The 14,945-nt window shown below is 44.0% G+C and overlaps 1 protein-coding gene and 1 non-coding gene across 11 annotated transcripts in view; one reads left to right on the forward strand and one right to left on the reverse strand.

Moving 5' to 3' along the window:
• The window catches only part of GRIN1 (glutamate ionotropic receptor NMDA type subunit 1), a 66,699-nt gene that overhangs the window by 19,313 nt on the left and 32,441 nt on the right, over positions 1-14,945 (reverse strand). For all 10 annotated transcript variants that reach the window (XM_075185485.1, XM_075185483.1, XM_075185484.1 and 7 more), the window contains 12 exons: positions 14,204-14,378; positions 13,725-13,869; positions 12,578-12,661; positions 11,877-12,012; positions 11,293-11,420; positions 8,290-8,454; positions 7,045-7,163; positions 5,888-6,000; positions 5,092-5,240; positions 2,479-2,636; positions 1,957-2,118; positions 39-148 (listed from right to left, as the gene is read on the reverse strand). In XM_075185485.1, the coding sequence (XP_075041586.1) occupies positions 39-148; positions 1,957-2,118; positions 2,479-2,636; positions 5,092-5,240; positions 5,888-6,000; positions 7,045-7,163; positions 8,290-8,454; positions 11,293-11,420; positions 11,877-12,012; positions 12,578-12,661; positions 13,725-13,869; positions 14,204-14,378 (1,644 nt within the window). The remainder of the gene's footprint in view (positions 1-38; positions 149-1,956; positions 2,119-2,478; positions 2,637-5,091; positions 5,241-5,887; positions 6,001-7,044; positions 7,164-8,289; positions 8,455-11,292; positions 11,421-11,876; positions 12,013-12,577; positions 12,662-13,724; positions 13,870-14,203; positions 14,379-14,945) is intronic.
• LOC142102626 (U6 spliceosomal RNA) lies at positions 9,306-9,412 on the forward strand. The gene has a single exon (XR_012679285.1). It is a non-coding gene; the product is annotated as a U6 spliceosomal RNA (small nuclear RNA).

The raw sequence follows: 14,945 nt of genomic DNA on the forward strand, positions 1-14,945 counted from the left end.
ACACGTTCAAAGGCAAAGCTCCGACCAGTGACACCTACCTGCCATGTTCTCAAAGGTCAGTGTAGCCGGGGCATTGCTGCGAGAATCGCATTCCTGATATCTGACCCACGTTTTATCAAGATCTTCCATAAACCCATTCTCATGTGATCTGCGGACACAAAGAAAACATGGATTGAGGACATGGCGATGGCTGTGATTGGACACTTAAGCAATGTATTGTTCTCCGATATATTACAGAAGAGGATGTGTCACTTAATAACGTTTCCTCTACAAAACAAACACCTGCTGTATAAACAACTAAAATACTTTCTATTAATATAACCAATGTCAATACAAAAAGCGTTCTGCAAATCCTTATATAAACAGAGGCACCCTGGTAGGTCAGGAAAACAAGGTCCGTTAAGGGTTCTTCACAGAAAGACTATTAAAGACGTCAAAGAATAAAGTAACGGGACTGGTTAGGGACTCCGGGAGTGGGACGTACGCCAGTTTGCATAGTGTATCTCTGTGTATGCCCAATATATCGATGCCCACATAAGCTACAGGGCAGCTGCCAAACTCGCTGATGACTAGTTGTACACCAGGCACAATAGCTGCCGACGCAGTGACAGGCGCACCTTGAGAATACTCTATTCTCCTGGGACGCAGTGTAAAAAACTAAATTTCATTTTGCAAAGCGACCAAGGTGCACTAAACTGCGCCTCCAGTGAACCCCGTAACTGAGGCTCACAGCGCTGGTTCGGATCGCAAAACACCTGTGCCTGTCTTGTGAGCATACTTGGGCCCTTTTGTGCTGCGCAAAACCAAAACAAGTCCAACGGGCAGGTAGACGTGAGCCGCAAGGAGCCAGCAGTTCAATATTAAGAAAAGGTGTATCTCCCTTCAACGGCAAAGACATGTTGCTAATCATTCACCCAACTTCTATACAGAGGGAACATCACACATCTCCTGGTTTACCGATTGTCAACTAAACTCGGAATATATTCTAACGATGACAGATCTTGACTCTTGACCTGAACTAGAACGACACTAGGGTCTTGTTAAAGAGAAGAACATTCAATGATTGTCTCTCTCGGTCTGTGTGTGTACGTTAGGGGATTTAGATTGTAAGCTCCAATGGGGCAGGGACTGATGTGAGTGCGTTCTCTGTACAGCGCTGGGGAATTAGTGGCGCCATTATAAATAAATGGTGATGATGATGATGAATTATTGCTTTAATAGTCTTTATATATCAACCTCGATAGGAAGTAACTTTTGCCATTACTGATAAATAGACCCCTTTCTCCAGCAATTACGTTGATTTTTTTTCCTTTTTCTACACTTATCGATGCAACACAGTTGAATGATACTTATCTTCCCTGTTGATACAGGTCCGAAACACCAAAAGTTAACTTAACCCTTATTTTTTTTAAAAAAAAATAAAATAAAATTCTGTTTTAATGATTTTTATATTATCGCCAGTGAGATGACTACAACAGAACAGCTACTGCGGCGATACAATTACCACTACCATAGACTAGATCGATGCTTCTGATTGGCTGCCGTAGGTTACTGCAAATTTGCATTTGCTTATTAAATAGCCCCCAAAATGAAGGGTTCATGTAAAAAGATGGATAATAGACCTGCAAATTCCCTCTTCCGTTCTTAGTAACTTAGTTACATGTCGCAGCCCAATTTACTATTAATTTATCTACATATTGTGCCTGATTCATGTAAGTACTGTATCTCTGGTGCAATTGCCATCCGAAATTTAAATAAAACTCAAATTGCGCTCACTGCGTTCCCAGACTAATCAGGCCCTGTGAAATACATGGTTTAAATCCAAAATGATAAAAAATTTTGATAAATGCTAACGGCAACATCTCATCAATCATTGATCGTCTGAAATCTGTGGACATATCCGATCTCAGAGCGCCCTCTGTTAAAAATAAAATAAATGAAAAGTCTTCAACGTACTTGAGAATGTTCAGAGACACGTTTTGCTTCCAAGGACTGTCCTTCCTCATGCCGATCCCGAATCCGGAGCGGAAGAACAGTTCCCCGGTGGTGACCAGGTCGCACTTCTGAGAGGCCTCAAATTCCAGGACGGCGGAATCCCAGATAAACGCGTGGAGTTTACTGGGAGAGAGATTTACATCCACGTGTTACTGTATGAGAATAACATCTTTATAACACAAGAACTGACCTGACCCACGCAGTTATATGTAAAATAAGACAGAGAATGAATGTAGAATGTATATATATATATATATATATAAATGATAGAGAGAATCTGATTGGTTGCTATGGGCAACGCCTCCACTTTTCCTTTTTAGAAGGATTGATAATTCTACCCCTGGTAACAATGTGGTGATTGGCACACAAGTAAGTCACAGCAACCAATCAGACGGCTGCTCTCATTTTCTAAACTGTACTAGGAAAAATGGGCACTCGAATTTTAAAAGCGGTTCTGGGTTACCGCCGAATTGTCTCACTTACTTATCCCGCACGGCTTGGATGGCCTCCGCCGCACTCTCGTAGTTATGTTTTTCCATGTGCCGGTACATGGTGCTGAGTTCCACCTGCCTCCTGAAGTAAATGTCCACAGAGCTCTGCTTGACGGTGGCGTAAATGAACTTGTCGCTGGGATTGCGCAGCTGCGGGCACAAAGCATTGTAAATTATCCGGTCTGGAAATCTAAGCCGCTATTGTGAGGAATAACCCAGCATGCATTGCAGGTAGCCATTTTTATTATTATTGTTATCATAGATTTGTAAGGTGCCACAGTGCTCCGTACAGTAGGGAAAACAGGACATACATAAAATAGGGACATACAAGGTAGACAAAATAAATGCAGACATGAAAACAAAGGACCCTGCTCATTAGAGAGCTTACATTCTAAGTGGGAGAGGGCACAGCTGAAACAAGAGGAGCGAGTGTGGCTCAGAGTGGAGATTGGGACAGCTGTGAGGGTGCATTAGTGTGAGTAGTGTTATCAGGGATAAGGTCACCTCTCAGAAACAGATGGGTATTCAGAGAGCGACTAAAGATTTGAAGGCTGTGGGAAAGTCTGATTGAGCGGGGTAGGGAATTCCATAAGTGGGGAGCAGCACGGGAGAAGTCTTGTAGGCGGGAGTGAGAGGTGGTTACCAGAGATGAGATAAGGCGCAGGTCAGAGGTAGATCTAAGAGGGTGGGAGGGAGAGTATATTGATATGAGATTTGAGATGTATGCAGGGGTGTTGTTGAGGGCTTTGTAGGTAAGGGTGAGTAATTTGAATTGGATTCTGGAGGACACAGGGAGCCAGTGTAGGGATTTGCAAAGTGTTGCAGCAGATGTGGAGCGGTGAGAGAGGAAGATCAGTCTTGCAGCAGCATTTAGGATGGATTGAAGTGTGGATATATGGGTGTCAGGAATGCAGGATAGCAGGAGGTTGCAATAGTCAAGAAGGGAGATGATGAGAGAATGGATAAGAGTTTTGGTGACATGTTGAGTAAGAAAAGGGCGTATTCTGGACATGTTTTTAAGGTGGAGTCGACAGGACTAAGAGTGAGTCTGGATGTGAGGAATAAAGCAGAGGGTGGAGCCAAGTGTGACACCAAGGCAGCGGGTTTGGGAGACTGAGGAAATTGTTATTGACAGTGAGGGAGATTTGAGGGCAGGTGGTGACTCTGGCAGGAGGAAGATAATAAGCTGTGCTTTGGACATGTTGAGCTTTAGGTAGCGTTGGGACATCCATGTGGATTTTTGTGGGACTATCATTTTACTAAAACAGCTGAATTGTAAACTCACCCAATATCCATGGAACTGCAGCCTATCAGTGCAATAGTAACCAATGACATCAGCGGGGGCCTCATTCCATATTGGTCTTATTAGTTCACAGCACATCTGATAGGCTGCATGTGGACAGTGGTTCAGACCACAAAATGGCTGCATATACGGCGCAAAGAGAAAAGTTGCTCTTCAAGAGATTTTCCTTCTAATTTCATACATCCCAACCTTTTAACATTGAGGCAAATCAAATCCCGCCCATAATCCCCACAAACCAACCAAGCCATTTATATTCCTGATTCTACCAAACCACGCCCACATTTGGGGGAGGCCACACCCAGATAAGTCACGTTCTTTTGGGGTTGTGAGACTCAGGACAGTGCGCCCAGAAATATTGCAATGACTAATATTCATTTAATCCAGGGATCTAATTATTGCAGAGATAATGATAACACATATGTAAGTAAATTCTTTATAATTCAATATAGTGTCCCAGCTGGTCAATGAGGAATTTGGCGATACTGCAGAGAGACTGAAGCTCGTGTGTAGGTTTTATCTGCTGACAAGTGTGATTGTGCTATCTTGTAAGTACTCTATGGGTATATAGTACTATATGAGCTGTACTATAAACAGTCACGCCTGCTTATCTTCTGTATCAGGTAGCAAGGTCTCCTCATGTAAATTCCTCAGAGCATGGTTACATAGATCACTCAGCTACATCCATACTTTATCTTTATCCTGTGTGTTCAGAACATTCCATTTACATTTAAGTACACACTACAGAAAATTACTGCACCAACGTCTGAAAGTCCCGATGATCATGCGGATTCCTGTGTACACACTATACACGATTTACCTTCAGATCTGTGATCTTCATCTCTCATAACCATCTGCTGAAACGATCCTGACTCTGTACACTGTACAGAGATCTGCCTACACTGCTGGTGGTGAGTGGGTGCACACTGCCACATTTGCCCGACATCGTTCCATGGCTGATCGGAATTTTTAGTCGGTTTATAAAATCAAATGAAACGATACGATGTTCTTTGGTGCGATAAATGAACGCGGGAGCGTACACACTAATACCGGACCTAACGGTTGTACGTCATGTGATTGGCCCGATGATTGGTTGATAAACCTGTAGTGTGTACCCAGTTTTACTTTTTAGGTTACCTAAACTGTGGACAATTGCGTCACAGTAGGTGACTGCTACATGTCCATCAACTTCCACTCACTGATAAGTCTCTGGTTATTTAATACCGAATCTTTGCGCCCCAACCTGCAATCCTGTGCCGCTAAAACTAAAAGTAATCAGTAAACAATAGAGGGAAATGTACTAACCCGCGGGTCATTTATTCCGGTTATCCTCTCCTCCGGCCTATCCAGCACCAGGAAGGCAGCCAGGTTGGCAGTGTAGGAAGCCACAATGATCATAGCGAATCCAGCCCACACCATCCCGAGGATCCGAGCGGAGAAGCTCCGCGGGGCCCCTGTGAAACGAGAGACACCATTATTGTCATCAAAGAAGAATACATGAGTTATATTGTACTATAGGAAACCCTGTATGTAGGCACTGGGGGGAGATTAGCAGATGACGCACGTTACCAGCATTATTTAAGCAATTATAAGACTCACAGGAAGAGGTATGAGTGGCTTTCTAAGCTTTTTAGTTTTGTGATTGGACGACAGTATTGGGAAACATTAATTTCATGGCTGGCTTGGAGTCAGAATAATGTTTCCTATATTGCTATAATCATTAAACGGGTGTTGATGGGAGGGGGGGGGGTTAATATTTTTAAGAGCAAATTCAGAGAAATGCGTTGTCTGTTCATTAGTTCAAATCTCAGATCCGTCCTCGGAGGACAACAATCTTATAGTATATGTGATTTAGTGGAGTGTAGGTCATAGAGGTCACCTGACCTTACCCCATTGACAAGTCCCAACCTGTGACAACCAGAGGTGACTCAGCCCTTCGCAACCAATCAGATTCTAGCTATCATTTATCTAGTACATTCTAAAAAATGGAAGGTAGAATCTGATTGGTTGCTATGGGCCACCTCTCCTTTATAGAAGGTTTGACACATATACCCCCTGGAATAGTCCTACATCAGCCAGATAGAAGACAGTCTGAACCCACCTTCTCCAATCCCAGAGTTCAGCAAGACGCCCCAAGAGAACCACATAGCGGAGGACAGGGTCAGGGCGTCCTCTTCTTCCTCCTCTGTGTTCACTTTAAAACGCCCAAAGGGACTGGAAAGGAAGCGTTTTTACAAAGCGTCAGAGTCCATTGATTGGATTTTTAAAATAATTTAAAAAGCATTTAAACATTTTTGGCATTCGAACTGCAAACTCTACTGTGTTCGGGGATCGCAGTTTGCGTCCAAGGATTGCCGTTAAAATGTATCAATAAAAGTTTGAACGTGGTCGCGGTCTGACTTTCTGCTCGATTTTTAGGACAGGCGTGAAACAACTTACACACATTTTTTGCATTTTTGGATCAAATTGTTTACATTTTTTTGTTCATCGGACCAGTTTGAAAAAACTGGCACGTGGCCAGTTGGAATGCGGCTAGTCACAACATTCTGCCTGAGACAGACTAATTAAGTGTACATAATACATTTGTAGCGTTACAATGTTACAAGGACATAACTTCCCACATTACAGTAATTGCTTTAGATTATTAACATCCTAAATGTATTAAAGTGTGATTTTCAAACATCACTGATATTTAAACACAACGCTGATTTAAATTTAGCCGACAATGTCACCGAATATCAGCAATTTGTGAAAATCACAATTTAATACATTTACCCCCTGGTGTGTTACCCTGTAGTACATAACCATAGTTCAAATTCAGGCAGTGGCGGATCCAGGGGAGGGGCGACCGCCCCTCCCCCTCCCCCTAGCAGTACAGGTCCTTTAAATTTAGACGCAGATCAAAACGGGTGGAGGGGGTGGGGCCAACCGCAGGTGGTGGGCAGGGTTTTCCGGGGCCAGCCAATCAGAATGAAGGAGGGGCGTGATTATGCAAAATCGTCCCTCCCTAAAAATTACGTCTAGGTCCGCCCCTGAATTCAGGTAGGGATCACTGATCCTTACACTGTAACTATTATCGTTTTATAAAATGCAGTGTTAGCAAAAAGCACAGTCAGTATACTTCAAGCGTATATCATTGGGATCAGTGATCCCTATTTTTACCAGCGTGCGAGCTGCACTCATGGATTTCGGAACGCACGCCAGGCAATGCACCGTGGGAGGGCGACAAGACAATAAAACATGAGCCGTAAGACTGACCTGAATCGATCCAGCAGGTATAACATGACGGCCACCACGTGGACAGAGAGGCCAACCAGCAGCCAGAGAGTGCTCTGGAATGGCTGCATGAATGAATCCAGCGTACTCCTGGGTATTTCCTGTAAGGATACAACAGGTCAACAAGTTTATCGTCAACAGGGTACAAATGCTAAATATGACATTTTTTGTTAAACTTCTGCAAAAAAAAAACCAGCGCAAACAGGAGCAGCTCTACACAAGCTGAAAACTCTGCACTAGCTGCAAACTCTACACTAGCTGCAAACTCTACACAAGCTGCAAACTCTGCACAAGCTGAAAACTCTGCACTAGCTGCAAACTCTGCACTAGCTGCAAACTCTGCACTAGCTGCAAACTCTGCACTAGCACAAGCTGAAAACTCTGCACTAGCTGCAAACTCTGCACTAGCTGCAAACTCTGCACTAGCACAAGCTGAAAACTCTGCACTAGCTGCAAACTCTGCACTAGCTGCAAACTCTGCACTAGCTGCAAACTCTGCACTAGCTGAAAACTCTGCACAAGCTGAAAACTCTGCACAAGCTGAAAACTCTGCACAAGCTGAAAACTCTGCACTAGCACTAGCTGAAAACTCTGCACTAGCACTAGCTGAAAACTCTGCACTAGCACTAGCTGAAAACTCTGCACAAGCTGAAAACTCTGCACAAGCTGAAAACTCTGCACAAGCTGAAAACTCTGCACTAGCTGAAAACTCTGCACTAGCTGAAAACTCTGCACTAGCACAAGCTGAAAACTCTGCACTAGCACAAGCTGAAAACTCTGCACTGGCTGAAAACTCTGCACTAGCACAAGCTGAAATCTCTGCACTAGCACAAGCTGAAATCTCTGCACTAGCTGAAAACTCTGCACTAGCACGAGCTGAAAACTCTGCACTAGCACGAGCTGAAATCTCTGCACTAACTGCGGACAAGAGCCAGTGTTGGCTGCTGTGTTCTGTATGCCAGTCTCAGTCCGGCCCTGTAAATGGAGCAATTCATATTCAGAGCAAGTCACCGAGTACAATATTTATTTGGGTTTCGTTGCTAACTCTCTATTTATACAAAAACAAAGTAACATTTTGAGGCATTTTCACTTCACGTTAACGAATAGACTCCATGGAACAGATTGTTGATTACGTAGGAACCGTAGAGCGGAGATGGCCAACCTGTGACTTTCTGGCTCTTGTGGAACTACAAGTCCCAGCATACCCTGTTACACACACGCACGCACCTTTTTCACCAGGATGGTGAGCCCCTGATATTTGAACGGTTTGGAGAACTCAATGTACTGGGCTCGCTCGTTGTTGATGGTCAAGGGAGCGACGATCATGTCGGCCTGTCCGCTCAGTAACTCGCCCATCATGCCGTTCCACTCCTTCTTGTTACTGTTGTTAACCTGGAATTACAGGGCGGACACAGTTTATCCCTCTGACTCTCGCGCCGGTCCCTACAGAAAAAGCTTTTATCAGATGAATCTAAGACGATTATAGGTGCGAGCTTATCACACTGGCGGCATCTGTGTAAGTGGCAGCAACGAGGCTAAGAACTCGTCAGATATTATCCCAGATTAATCCGCCGGCAGCTGTTTATAATCTGACAAGTGGATGAAACGAGAGAACAGTCAGACAAAGATGGATTCACATAACATCCAACATCTGCACTGGAATTCGTTCCGATCCTTGCTGTATACACGTTGTGTTAAAATATACTGTATATAGGCCGCTAGATGTTCATTGTGTCTGATATATCATTACTAACATTCCCATGCAATCAGGCCCAGATTGAATTTTAAGCAACCCTTGCCTTACCCTTGCCACTCTACCTCATCGCTGCATTATACCCCCCAAATTTAAGTAATCAGCAACATGGACACAAAAAAGAAACAAGGTCACGATACATGGGGCATAGCCAAGTCAATTTGGGGTGTGCCACGTCGCCCCGCAGGGCTGTCTACCTGTGTACCCCTACCTCAGCCCTGAAAACACCCCTTAAATGCTGCCAGCATCTGCCGCTGGTAGAGGTGGCACTGAAGGGGGCTCTCACTAACGTGGCACACCACCCACTTTTTCCCAAATCAGGACAAAAGTCGTGATCCGTGGGATAGTCCAATCAAATCGGCACCATCCCGCCTAAATTGGGCTGGCGCATAGCTCCATTATTCAGCCTTCACCATATTCCATCACTGTGAAATAAATCAATGTATTCTGCTTGTAGTTTTATTTTAGGATGACTAAAATTTTAGTATATGTGCTCGCTTCGGCGGCACATATACTAAAATTGGAACAATACAGAGAAGATGACCATGGCCCCTGCACAAGGATGACACGCAAATTCGTGAAGCGCTCCATATTTTTTGACTATTGTAATTCCCTCCTTACCGGTCTTCCCCAAAACAGACTCAAATCCCTACAATAAATTTTGCACGCAGTGGTAAGATTGATTTTCCTTGCAAATCGTTATTCCTCTGTTGAATCACTCTGTCAGTCTCTACACTGGCTGCCTGTTTTCTACCGAATCCAATATAAAATACTTTTACTAACCTACAAGGCCATCAACAAAGCTGCACCAACATACATCTCCTCTCTTGTCTCAAAATATCTCCCAACTCGACACCTCCGTTCTACACAAGATCTGCGTCTCTCTTCCACCCTCATTACATCCTCCCATTCCCGGTTACAGGACTTTTTTCGGGCTGCACCCACTCTATGGAATTCCCTCCCTCGCACAATAAGACTCTCCTCTGGTCTACAAGCCTTCAAGCATTCTCTGAAAACCCAGCTCTTCAGACAAGCTTATAATATTCCTCAACCACCCTCTTAACCTCACTACATTACCCTATTACCACCCGTTACACAACTTCACACAAGACAACTACCCCCTTGACCAACATTGTTGTGTGACAGGATCATGTAGCTTATGAGTCACTTTTACCTTTGCAGTCTGGCTGGGCCGAAATACAAAATGTAGACTTAACCTCATGTATCAAACTCCCATTGTCCCATAGATTGTAAGCTTGCGAGCAGGACCTTCTCACCTCTTTGTCTGTTTTACCCAGTTTGTTTATTAGTTTTCTGTGTTTGTCCCTAATTGTAAAGCGCTACGGAATATGTTGGCGCTATATAAATAAATGATAATGATGACTAGTATACATCAGAAAACATGCTATGATGAAACAAGGGGCGGCCTTCGGCCCCGTTAATTCTGCTGACCTAAGAATTACCTACATGACCCTGCGAGTGTTTAATCACACACTGTGCAATCCGGTTATTAAGCACAAATCACTTAACAAGCATAGACGTGGCTGTGGTGGACGTCCAGCTAGCCCCTGACCACAACTCACATACAATAATAACACCAACGTTTATAAGGGACAGTCCTGATTCTAATGGACTGCACAGCAGTCCCGGCTTCTGGGATGTTGGGGGTAAGGCCTCGCACTACAGAGCAGAACTGAATTTAGGGAAAGGGAAGAAAATGTGCCACGCCTACATCATATTACGCACTCAGTGTTATGTGGACACGCCCCCTTTTCCAGAGGGACGTGTCCATGTCCCTAGTGCCAGCCATAGACTGTGGGGAGACATATACAAATTAGGAAAGTTCACTGACCCCCGCAATTTGGTTTTGGACCTGTTATTTTTTTTAAATTGCTAAAAAATGCTAAAATCACATACTTTGGCTCTTTTTTTTGTTCCTAGGTTGTTATTATTAACCTCAATAACATTAATTTCCAGTCATTTCCAGTCAATTTTTGTCAAGTGACGAGAACACTGCTACCCCTCCTGTTTCTGTTTTAGCTTTGACGCTGCCCAACTGCACTGGAGACTGCCAAGAACCCAGCTAAAGCTACCCCTCCTGTGTCTGTCTGTGAAATGGCGCCGGATCTACTTATAGAATCCCAAACTCGCGAGATCCGACGACGCGACAATGGCGTTTTGCCTCGTTTTCAGTCCTGAGGGCGCACAAAGGTACTCGGTACTCGGTAGCCGGCTCGGTACTCGGATCGGTGAAGTTCGGGTGGGCTCGGTTTTTCGGAAAACCGAGCCCGACCACCTCGAATACAAATATTATAGCAGTTTGTATAAGTGATGAAGAAGGGCGACATTCAGTTATTGAATTAGGCAGCCACACGGCTAGGCTGGTAAACGTGCATAACTGTACAATATACTACTAACAAAATACACCCCTATAGTAAATAACAGGTACGGCATTAAATGGCAGCACATCCACTTACCCGCTCCTGAGTTCCAAATTTCCCATCAGCCACCAGGTGAAACTCATAATTGAAGCTCATTTCTTTGGCAAGTTTCAGCAGCAAGTCGATACAGAACCCATAACAGCACTGGGGAACGGTGGGGCGGCCTAATGACACAGAGAGAGGGGTGAGAATGGAGCGCAGCGACACCAAACGTATTATTCTGTACAGTACTGGCTGCCTTGTGTGTATGTGAGGAGGAGAGCGGAGGGTTCTCTGCAGCGTAAACCGAACTTTCCAAGAACCATTACTCTGCCCAGCTGAGCTGACAATCTAGTTTGTTACGGAAAACGCGGGAGATAAAGCACATCAGGGTTGTGAAACTACAACTTCCAGCATACCTCACCAGCTAACGGCTGGCTATCTACTAGCAAAGCATGCTGGGGCTTGTAGTTTCACAACGCCTGGAGAGCCACCGTTTGGCCAGGCCTCTACGATTGGTTGCTATGGGCAACGACTCCACTTTTCTGAAAGTGAAAACGCTGTAAACGACCCTTATAGTATAAATAGAATGAAACTATCAGTATTTCCTCCATACGCCATCGATTGAATCCTCGGCTTACCTGGGATGGTATCGTTGGGTCCTGAGCAAGGAACCTTCTTGATCAGGTCTCCAGTAATGGCGTATTCTTCTTTACAGGAACCGTCCGGCAGCGCTGATTTCACGTACACGAACGGCTCCTGGTGGATGGTCACTATCTGTGGATGAAATAGCAAAAAAAAACACATAATAAAGTCAATGTATTAGACCTTCAAAAAATGAAAAGTGGATCTGTTGCCCATAGCAACCAATCAGATTCTAGCTCTTATTTATCTAGCACAGTCTAGAAAATGATATCTAGAATTTGATTGGTTGGAGAACACCTGCACTTTTCCTTTTCAGAATGTTTGATAAATGTGGGTTTTACCATTAAAGATATATTTAATCAGCCTGGCCAGTAAAAATGAGATCATTATTAGTAATTAGAGACATAACAATAGGAAGGCTGGCATTCCGTTCCAGGAAACAATAGCAACTGTTTATGGAATGCAGTTCCTGTAAGCAATTATGTGTAGAAACAGATTCCTTTACAAACTGCATAGTTGATAGGTATTAACCAAAGCAAACGCCTTCTGAGAAGTGGGATCTGTGTGGACTAGAGCCTGAAAAATTGCAATCTGGTGGATGGGCCACCGACAAGTCTCAGTGAATTATTATCTACCTATCACCTTTCTACAGCTTGACGCAAAGAGACGTCTTAACGCCTGGAAGCCATATTCATACCTTTAGATTGGTGGACATTTTGTAGCCTTGAGGTTTCTCCGTTTCACCTCCCGGCCAAATGATCTTTCTGTCGTTTTGTAAAATCTGCAAAAAAAATAATAATAATTACTCGGCCAATCAGAAAGTCACATTTTGCTGGGAAAGTTTCCTGTGTTCCCCGATACATTATAAGTTTGTCTATACATCCATCTCTCACGATGCACCGTAATTAAAATCATATCTCCCATAATAGAAACATATAACTACGGAATAATGCAATAATGGCAGTACTGATGTCCTCTCACTCTCGTGACTAATTAAGACATAATTAAGGATAAACCAAGCAGAATTTGGAAGGGGAGGCCCAGGGTAAATATCATCTTTAATTTATGATCTAAACCTAATTTAGTTAATAAACGGAAAATAAATCACCTCAGTACTTGAGGGCACTGACTGGAACAGAGCCGCTGACAGACTAAACCAGTAAGAATTAGAATATCAGCCCCTTGAGGCACAGAGAGAGGTTATTTATTTTTTAAATGCACAATGATAAAAAAAACAATTGCTTAAAAATATGTTTCCCTTCATAATCGATCTGATCATAAATAATTTTTAAAACATTATATGTATGTTTGCACCTTTAGAGAAGCATCACGATGGCAGGGTCCCGCCCACCGCGCAGGCAAGATTACTCAAGTGGGTGGGGCGGCCCCTCTACGGGAACAGGGGCGTGGCTTAGTGATTTGTGTTTGCTATCAAGCCCACGGGAGTATGCTTGGGAGTAACAGGGGCATGAGCTGGGCAGATTGGGGGCTTGACCTAAGCTGTCCCTACTTTCAATTTAGGGATGTTGGGAAGTATGTAAAGGGGTGTATCCTGGTTTTCTCTCATATAGTTCATATACTTTCATACATCCAAACAATATAAAGTGAAATAAAAATACAATATGCCCCTCCCATCACCTGCCCTAACCACACCCAGATCCACCCAAACCACACCCAGATATGACCACCCACATTTTTGGGAGACCACACCTCTTTTGCACTAGAGCACACCCCATTTTGAGTCTGAAAATCAGGGGAGTGAGTACTTTGTACAGCGCTGCGGAATTGGTGGCGCTATATAAATGGTGATGATGATGATGATGAAGGAATTCTCGCCGACTCACATGGCTGCCGTTGAATATCCCGACTTGGACGAGTTTGCGGTTCTGCAGATTCATAATGCTGTAATTAGCGAATTTCCTGTCACCATCCTCGTTAAATTCTACTCTTCCCGTTACTCCCTCTGGGTACTTGGAGGACATGAGCACCCTAAGGTGATAGAGGACAGAACATAAACATGTAATTGTGTCGCTGGGTTGTAGTTGCTGCTCACAGACTTATTCAGTTTACAAAATGTGCAGTAATATTCTATGGATTATATTTCCTTTTACCTCAGCCGAGACAACGGTGTGTAAAATCTAACTTTTATTAATACATTTATTTATTGGGCTGATCCAATAGTCATAAGAATGTAGCCAATCAAATCGCTAGGAAAGAGTGACATCACTGAGGTACAAAATGGCCGTCGACACTTCATGCTTATCCGTATTGTCTCAGCCCACAAAATGTCTGCCTCCATCTCTTGTAGGAAACAAATAATCACCTCTTGAAGAGTGGTCCCGTTTTCCAGATATTGGTGTTTCCAACACAACCTCTCGGCGGGTCTGTAATATTTTCCTTTTCAAACAATTCGTGAATGGCCTGAGCCGCGACAGCCACGGCGTCGCTGATGTGAGCCGATTCGTTTTTCCCGTTGATCAGCTGGAGACCAATGACTCCTACAGGAAGCAGAGAATAATTATAAAACCGCCATTCTTAACGGTTTTCCTTTGAATTACTGTGGAGAATTTCATAATTTCCTTGATTGTTTGTTTTCTTGCTTTTTTTTGAGCCAGGTCGGTATATTAATTGCAATGGGATGAAGAGCACCGTTCACGTAGCCAGGAGGGAGTCAGCCATTTTGTCTGCTTGGCCAATATCAAAGTTGATGACTTATTCTGGGAGGGTTAGAGAGAAGCTCCGTGACATCAGAGGTGGGCGGGAGTTGGGACTTGCATCATAGCGCCCCATGCACCATGCCGCAGTGGGCGTGGCCACATCATGACCCATCTTGCTGGGTTTCACCAATCGCTTAACTGTCTGGGCTCGGCTTCAGGGAGACTGACAGACTCTCTTGAGGGCCCAAGAGATCGCCCGCTCTCGAGCATTCTGGGAGAGTCGTCAAATATTACCAATATTCATGAGCTGGCAGACTATCAATTCACCAATCACATCAGTGACACGAGGGAGGCGGGACTAGGGGCACAGACCCACACTAATAACATGGAAGTAAATATGTCACTAAA

Source organism: Mixophyes fleayi, chromosome 9 (assembly GCF_038048845.1).
Source record: "Mixophyes fleayi isolate aMixFle1 chromosome 9, aMixFle1.hap1, whole genome shotgun sequence".
NCBI lineage: Eukaryota > Metazoa > Chordata > Amphibia > Anura > Limnodynastidae > Mixophyes > Mixophyes fleayi.